The sequence below is a fragment of the Euphorbia lathyris genome, chromosome 4 (assembly GCF_963576675.1).
Source record: "Euphorbia lathyris chromosome 4, ddEupLath1.1, whole genome shotgun sequence".
Taxonomy (NCBI): domain Eukaryota; kingdom Viridiplantae; phylum Streptophyta; class Magnoliopsida; order Malpighiales; family Euphorbiaceae; genus Euphorbia; species Euphorbia lathyris.
Window position 1 is genome coordinate 64,711,958 of NC_088913.1, and position 8,120 is coordinate 64,720,077.

Sequence of the window (8,120 nt, forward strand, 5' to 3'; positions counted from 1 at the left end):
AAACCCTCAATCATACCATTTATAATGTTAGAGCTAAAATTGATCTTAGCTTACAACATTAAAAATATTTATGTAATTTATCCTTTTTGTTTTAATTTAAAACAAAATAATAAATTTGATTATAAATTTATTAGGAGAGAATAAGAATACAATTTTCCACAGATTGACATAAGTTTTAATATTTTTAGCACAAACTAATTCAAAATTATGCATATTAAAAAATATATATATCAAGAATAAAAAAAAATACGTGTTTAATTTAGAAATTGTAAATTAAATTAGCTATGCCTATCAAGTTTTATATCATTTTGAATTGATAATATTTTGTTTTTATTTGTATATTACAATTATTGAACAACTTAATACTCTATATTTAAGAATGATCCAAGAACAAAATTAAGATATTCTGCGAGAGGTAGCAAAAAGAGTATATTCTCCCTTCAAATTATTAATTGTCCCTTTAGATAGTAGAATTGAGCCATTTGACATGTGAAAGCATAATCTTTCTGTCTAGATTAAGAGCTCATTTTTAGTCAAAGGTCTCTTTTATCCAACACAAAACAACAAACCCCCAAACCTAACATGTGAACAACAATCCAAGTTTCAGAAACCATATCCTTTTCATCCAATTAACAATATAATTAATAACAATTATTCCATTCAAAGCATCTTTTTTTCTTTGCAAAATAAAGTTAATAGGGTGCCAAAATTTTGAAGGGAGTTATTGGCTGGATTGGGGGGTTAGTCGGGGATTTTAACGGGGCCAAAATCTTTCACCCATCATACTAAAAGGTATTTTTAGGCTGGCTGGGGGCCAAGGCCCCTCCCAGCCGCAAGGGCGCCACAGTGTCGGTCCGCCCCTGCGCCTAAGGTGTGTGGTATCGTTTAGTGTCTCATTATATCTTGATACCCAAAAGAAGTTTGGGTAGTTCAAACAATGAACAGAAAAGGCTTGTTGGGATGTGTAGCATTGCTAAAGAGAAAGTGAAAGACAATGCAACTAAAATTCTATCATATTTCAATTTACCACTCAAAATAGTCCTGCTTCATAGAAGCTTGGCTAAAATATTCAAAAAGTTTCTGATTTTGCTTTTGTGACCTTTGAGAAAGTAAAGTCAACCAATTCTAAGACTATATACATCAGGGGCAAAGATGCTCATATATCTTTCAAATGCTTCCTAGCAAGACAATTGTTTTACCTGATCTTGTATGAAATTCTTCTGAAAACTCTGAGATTATGTTTAATCCAGATGCTCCCGTCCGATTTCATTTACTTTTCAGCTTAAGATCTCTTAACAAACATCAAAATAACCATAGGAAGGATTGTTTTTATTTAACTAAGCACCTTCAATGGCTTCGACATCTCGTCTTGATCTATGACTTAAGATTTGCACGAGAAGTTGTGAATCCATGGATCTAAAGGGCGTAAATTCTATCAACTTCTGAATTGGAGAAGTCAGAGTGCTGCCATGAGTTGGATCCACTCCTCCTTGTAGACTTCACTCGCTTCCTCATTGACCGAACCCTCTTCGACTTCACCACATAAAAAGTCATTGTGCCAAGAACCCCAGCCATTATGGCTCCTCCAACTACTGTAACCAAAATGGCAGCCCATTCATGTCTCCGGCCAACCACTATATACGACGAGGCTATGAAGGCAACCGAAGTGCACACAGAAGCCAACCACATCAATTTGTTAATCACCTCCACAACACGTCTCTCTGCTTTTGTCTCACCTCTGACCAGTGTAATTTGAACCACCACAACAGCTAATGATGTGAAGAGAGCAATAGCATTAAAGATGAAGAAAATCTTGAAAGATGTATGGCCTACCACCACTGCTATTCCGCTATCAGAATCCCCTCCTGGTACAGTAAAGATGGCTGCAAACGCAACTGTTGCAAATAGCACAGCCACAACTGTTACTGAATTAGTTGCGTTGTTTATCCCTTCACGATGTAGTTTCCTCAGTTCTTTAGATATGTTGTGAACATTCTTGTTGGTCTTTTTGGTTTGTTCAAGTTGGGTATGAACATCCTTCTTAATTTGAGTTACTGTTTTCCTCAACTCATCCCTTGGTTGGTTGAGTTCATTAGCTCTAACAGCACCGTAACGACAAAGGCACTCTTTTATCTCTGCTGATTCTTCTGAGAGGGTAAGCTCTTCTGCAATGTCAAGAGCCGTTTTATGGTCTCTTGTGAGTGCATTGACAACTATATCCGGAAGTAATAACAGCACATTCACTATCTGCAAGAAAAGAGAAAGCAGATCTTATGTTAGTAAATTCCTTAGAATCCGGAGAATAATCAAGAAGAAATAATGCAAATAACCCTTTTGTCAGTCTAACATAAGGAAATTGAGATAGTCATACCTCAACTCGCTTCTTCCTAGTTGCCACATGTAGTGCTGTGTTACCACATCTGTCCGGAAGCATAACAATGGCTGGATCTGCCTCAAGAAGCAATTTAACCACATCACAGCTCTGCCCTTTAACAGCCATATGCAATGCAGTCTGCCCCTTCTTATCAGTCCTCCGGGCCAATTGAGGATCCTTGCTGAGCAATGCGCTTACAACATCTACATGACCCTGACGGGCAGCTAAGTGCAATGCATTTTTCCCATTGGATCTAGAAATCTCTAATAAGCTACCATCCTTTGAAAGCAATTCATTGACTACTGCAGTATGCCCTCTTGTAGCCGCAGATATAAGAGGGGTTGCATTTGATGGACCATAGGTTTGGCTCAGGCTTGGGTCATGATCTAGCAGCACTTGGACAATGGCTGCAATAAAAATAATCATCATGAGTGCTTCCCTTCTATGGAGCAACCTTAAAAAAAGCTAGAATGGCATACATAAGATATCTAGCACTTATCCTGACATTCGTATCTATTTTGATTGAATCGGTAGTACCAACTCTTCCGGATAGAGTGATAGATGGAAACAAATTCTCAAACAGAAAATAGTAGTCCTCATAATTTAAAAGGAACAACATTGTCTGTCATTGTACAAGTACAGCCATGCAGTTAGAAAGCCACTTCTTCGCATCATTCATCTTTCAGAATCAATGTTCCATTTTGTGCATTAATTCTATTTCAGAATCATACATCTAATCTAATGGACAAACATTCAAAATATATCAAGCCATGACATAAGGTTCTTCTAGTACAAAAGCTTGATTACCAATAGTTAATAATGCACATTCTAGCATAATTTATTCTCTACATCGAGACATACATAAGATGAGTTCATTCAAACGTTCCTCTATAATTAATGTGCTTCTAAACTTATAAGCATGAAAAGCTCACCATGGTGCCCTTGCACAGCAGCAATATGCAATGGATCGAAGCCTGACCTATTCTTCCTTGTAATGCACTCTTTACTTGAATACTTCAACAACTCCTTTACCACCTCAAGATGCCCTTTATCAGCAGCACTAAACAGCGCTGTTTCGCCCAATTCATTCACCTCATTCACCACTGATGCCCTAATTTCTGCAACCTCTACATCAAACTCTTCACCACTCAAAGTCCCCACCAATTGTGAATCAATATCATTAAGAATCTGCTTCACAGCTGCCAAATCACCATGCTGAGCTGCTAAGTGCAGTTCAGTGTCATTATGGCGCCCAGTCACTTGTTTGACATATTTCTTTTTTCCAGCTTGATCAATTCGTTTTCCGGAGTTGGATAAAACTAGAGCTGGAGCTGATGCTGTTGAGGACGGTGATGGAGTTGGAGAAGGTTCGGCAATAGGGTTATGGCTCAGCTGTGGAGTGATTATTCCCTTCTCTATGTCCATCTCCCCACCTACATCAGTAATCAACCAAACTATTCATCACATAGATAAATAAGCAAAAGGTTCTTTTTTTTCTTTCTTTCTGCATTCAGGTATGAAGAAGTTCCTGCTAATTCTGAATTCCTAGAAATTATATGGAAGAATGATAGATTCTCAAGTATATTCATAACAAAATCTATTTTATTGAGCTCCCTCCTTCCCCTAGAAAAATCGTGTTACCCAATTTGTCTTGATGTCATTGTTTCCCCAAAAAAAACCAAATCGAATTAGGATTATTGAAGGAATAAATATACTATCGAAAAGCAAAAATTAAATTGATGATTACAAGTAAAATTAACCTATTCCTTTACTGGAACAGAAAGTCTCAGAGAAACCATCAGAAACGTATCTTAGCTAGAATTTCTGACAGTATCCTACGGCTACTTTAATAGATTCAGTTTAGAAGATAAGAATCGAGCTATGAAAAGCAAACAGGAAAGCGATCTGGACAGGAGAAAATAGTACCTTCATCAATTGGGGAAGCCATGATTTTGAAATTCGATCGAGGCGCAAGAAAGGCTTTAACTAAGAAGTCATGAAATGAAAGAAGAAAAGCAGAGAGAGATAGAAAGAGAGAGAGAGAGGGTGCTTAATGAGATATTACAGGTTCAAGAAGAAGACGAAATGAGAAACGTACGAAGAAGGTGCACAGAACCTTCCCAGAGTGGAGCGAGAAAGAGAGACTTCTTTTTTCTTTTCTTTCTTTTATTATTATTATTTTCATGTTGCCTTTTCTTTCCGCATTATCGTGGGCTGGGCAACTTTAGGCCTCATTTATTTTCAGCTCTTAATTCATCAGATCCTTAATCTTGTTATAAAATTATAACCACACTTCTACATTAATATATACAGAAATATATATGGAGATTAATATGTTATAACTAGTGTTTGGCACGTGTGATACACGGATTCAACTTTAGGGATTAATTTACTTTAATGATATAAAGATACTATATAAATTAAATATTATTATTTTATTTTTATATTTACTTTAAATAATCTTTTTTATAGATAAATATAATAATATAATTAAAAATTAATATATTATATATTATATTATATATTTTTATCAGTAAAAAAGGAGGGAGTGACAGCTCAGCTCCATTGTTACTGTTTTATATTATATATATAGATATGCAGAGAATTAGAGAGATTTTAGGGATTAATTTAAATTCTGTAAAACTCTTAGATGTAGTACGGATAAGATCTATATTTTTATAGATAAATATAATAATATAATTAAAATTAAGGGGAAAGTACGAAAAAAAATGTTTGTGGTTTGTCTAATTTACAAATAGAGATATGTGGTTTAAAAGTTTACAAATAAAGGTCTATGGTATGTTTTATTTAGAAAACAAAGTATTGCAATTATACAATTAAGTTATAATTACAACCAAATACATTTTTATCTTTAAAAAAATTATTTTTACATATAAGCAAAACACAACCACCGAAAAAAGCAACTTCCTAAATCGAAACAATGAATAATATGGTGGAATTTTACGTTTTTTACTAATTTGACAGTTTGTGAACTAAATTAATATTTAAGTTCATTTTACACAATTAAAATTTGATTTTGGAATCCGTGTTATGTCAATAAATAAATGTAATTGAAAAAAAAATTAAAAAATGCTCTTAATTGTCATCAATTACTTACAAGTTTAGTTTTAAATACTTTGTTTTGTAAAAAAAAACATATCACGTACCTCTATTTGTAAACTTTTAAACCACAGACCTCTATTTGCAAACAAGGCAAACCACGAGCATTTTTTCGTACTTTGCCCTAAAATTAATATATTATATATTTTATTTTATTTTTTATCAGTAAAAAAGGAGGAAGTAACAGCTCAGCTCCATCGTTACTGTTTTATATTATATATAGATATGCAGAGAATTAGAGAGATTTTATGGATTAATTTAAATTCTGTAAAACTCTTGATGTAGTACGGATAAAATCTATCTTTTTATAGATAAATATAATAATATAATTAAAATTAATATATTATATATTATATATTTTATTTTATTTTTTATCAGTAAAAAAGGAGGAAGTGACAGCTCAGTTCCATCGTTACTGTTTTATATTATATATAGATGTGCAGAGAATTATAGAGATTTTAGGGATTAATTTAGATTCTGTAAAACTCTTAGATGTAGTACGGATAAAATCTATCTTTTTATAGATAAATATAATAATATAATTAAAATTAATATATTTTATATTTTATCAGTAAAAAATGAGGAAGTGACACATCAGCTCCATCGTTACTATTTTATATTATATATAGATATGCAGAGAATTATAGAGATTTTAGGGATTAATTTAAATTATGTAAAACTCTTAGATGTAGTACGGATAAAATCTATCTTTTTATAGATAAATATAATAATATAATTAAAATTAATATATTATATATTATATATTTTATTTTATTTTTTATCAGTAAAAAAGGAGGAAGTGACAGCTCAGTTCCATCGTTACTGTTTTATATTATATATAGATGTGATACGGTATTAAATGAATGGCTCAAAACACTCGATTAAGAATCTAAGGCGTGAATCTAGTATTTGGGCCTAATCCGGGAAGCCAATGTTCTATGGAGATACGAAATCTTATTTGTAGAGAATCTTTTACAGAAATGTTTAAGTGGACACTCGGACCAATAACTGTTCAAGATTCCAAACGTACGCTTCTAGCTCCCACTAAATGTGGAACATTATAAAAGAAAAAGCTAATAAGAGATTGCCATGTGTAAAAGACATAACCTTATGTAAGTGCACAATTACCTATAAACAGTAGTGTTCACATGGACCCTGATGACCAAATGAACTGTGATCATTCACCGTTAGATCTAGACTGATAAAAAACATGGGATGGAGATTCAAAGCATCCTAAAGCTTATATTTAATCAGCCTAGATCTAATGGTGAATGATCACAATTCATTTGGTCATCAGGGTCCATGTGAACACTACTGTACCTATAAATAGTCTTGAAATCAGGACCACATGTATGTTATTCTCAATACACATTCTTCTAATCATTTGCTTTTAAGTTGCTTGATACTCCAATATTCCATCACTAACTTAAACATCAGAAAGGGTTCGCCGGAATCAAGACCCTCTATGACTGTTTGCTATCGTCTCAGGTTACCAGAAGCAGTTAGAAGATCCAGTACAATATAAAGGACATCATAATGAATAACTTAGATTAAGAGAAAATAATAAGTGCATAAAAGACTTAATCTTGGTGTGTATTATAAATGGAGAGATAAACCTATTTATAGATGTAAACTTACAAAATGAATAGTTCTATTTACACTTATGTTTAACGATCACATGTATATAATTAATACATGTTTGAAAAGAATGTTGAAAGACCTTCGTCTACATGAAGGTAAATCAATTAAAACTCATCTTGACGAATTTTCTACAATTATTATAGATCTCCAAAATATTGATGTGGAAATTAATGATGAGGATTTGTTATTACATTGTTATGCTCATTATCACAGGCAAAATATTTTATGGAGACTTTATTGCATGGTAGGAAGAGATTACCTTTGAACAAGTTGAAACTATTTTGTTACAATATGAACTAATTGATAACTAGTTTACAAAAAAATATGAATCCGTGGCAAGGATCTTGTAATTCGTGGAATAACTTTTGAAAGGGGTTCGATTAATAACAAGGGAAAAGGTAGATCTAAATTTGGATCTCACAATAACCTAATTTGCTATTTTTGCAATAAAAATGGGCATATAAGAGCTTTTGCTTTAAGAGGAAGAATCAAATGAATGAAAAAGATAAACATATTGAAAATATTGCACAAGCTAGTGTTGTTAATAGGGATAGTGATGGGACGCCTTTACTATCACCAAGGAAAATGGTAGAATTTGATTGGGTACTTGATTCTCTACGTTCATAACACATATGTCCTTATAAGTAGATGTTTGCTTCATTGAGTTTTATTGCTAGTGGTGTTGTTCTGATGGGTTATAATGCTTCATGTAAAATTCATGGTATTGGGACTGTTAAATTGTGTATGTATGATGATATTGTAATAACACTGATAGATGTTCGTTCTTTTCCTTCTTTGGGTTTGGGTCGATAGTAGCCGTGGTAGTAATGTCCCGGAGCCCGGCTACCAACTAATATGAGAAAAAACCTAATCTCTTTGAGCATTCTCTTAATAATGAGTGCAAATTTACTATTTATGTAGAAGTACTAAAAGTCTCTTTTAGAGCACTTGTTCTGATAAAAGACAGTAAGATGGATTTTTCGAA

General features: G+C 33.0%; 1 protein-coding gene across 1 annotated transcript; it reads right to left on the reverse strand.

Moving 5' to 3' along the window:
- Nucleotides 1-985: 985 nt before the first annotated feature.
- On the reverse strand, nucleotides 986-4,520 carry LOC136225990 (ankyrin repeat-containing protein ITN1). Its single transcript, XM_066014233.1, has 4 exons — nucleotides 4,301-4,520; nucleotides 3,307-3,807; nucleotides 2,372-2,781; nucleotides 986-2,247 (listed from the first exon to the last, which is right to left on the reverse strand). The coding sequence occupies exons 1-4, from the start codon at nucleotides 4,320-4,322 to the stop codon at nucleotides 1,417-1,419; spliced, it is 1,764 nt and encodes a 587-aa protein (XP_065870305.1). The 5' UTR covers nucleotides 4,323-4,520; the 3' UTR covers nucleotides 986-1,416.
- Between the last annotated feature and the right edge of the window lie 3,600 nt (nucleotides 4,521-8,120).

Bases quoted from the DNA above. Each gene is read 5' to 3' on its own strand.
- LOC136225990 (XM_066014233.1), bottom strand. From the start codon at position 4,322: ATGGCTTCCCCAATTGATGAAG. The intron at 3,808-4,300 runs GTACTATTTTCT...TTACTGATGTAG, and splicing joins GGCTTCCCCAATTGATGAAG to GTGGGGAGATGGACATAGAG. The intron at 2,782-3,306 runs GTGAGCTTTTCA...TTTTTATTGCAG, and splicing joins TGCTGTGCAAGGGCACCATG to CCATTGTCCAAGTGCTGCTA.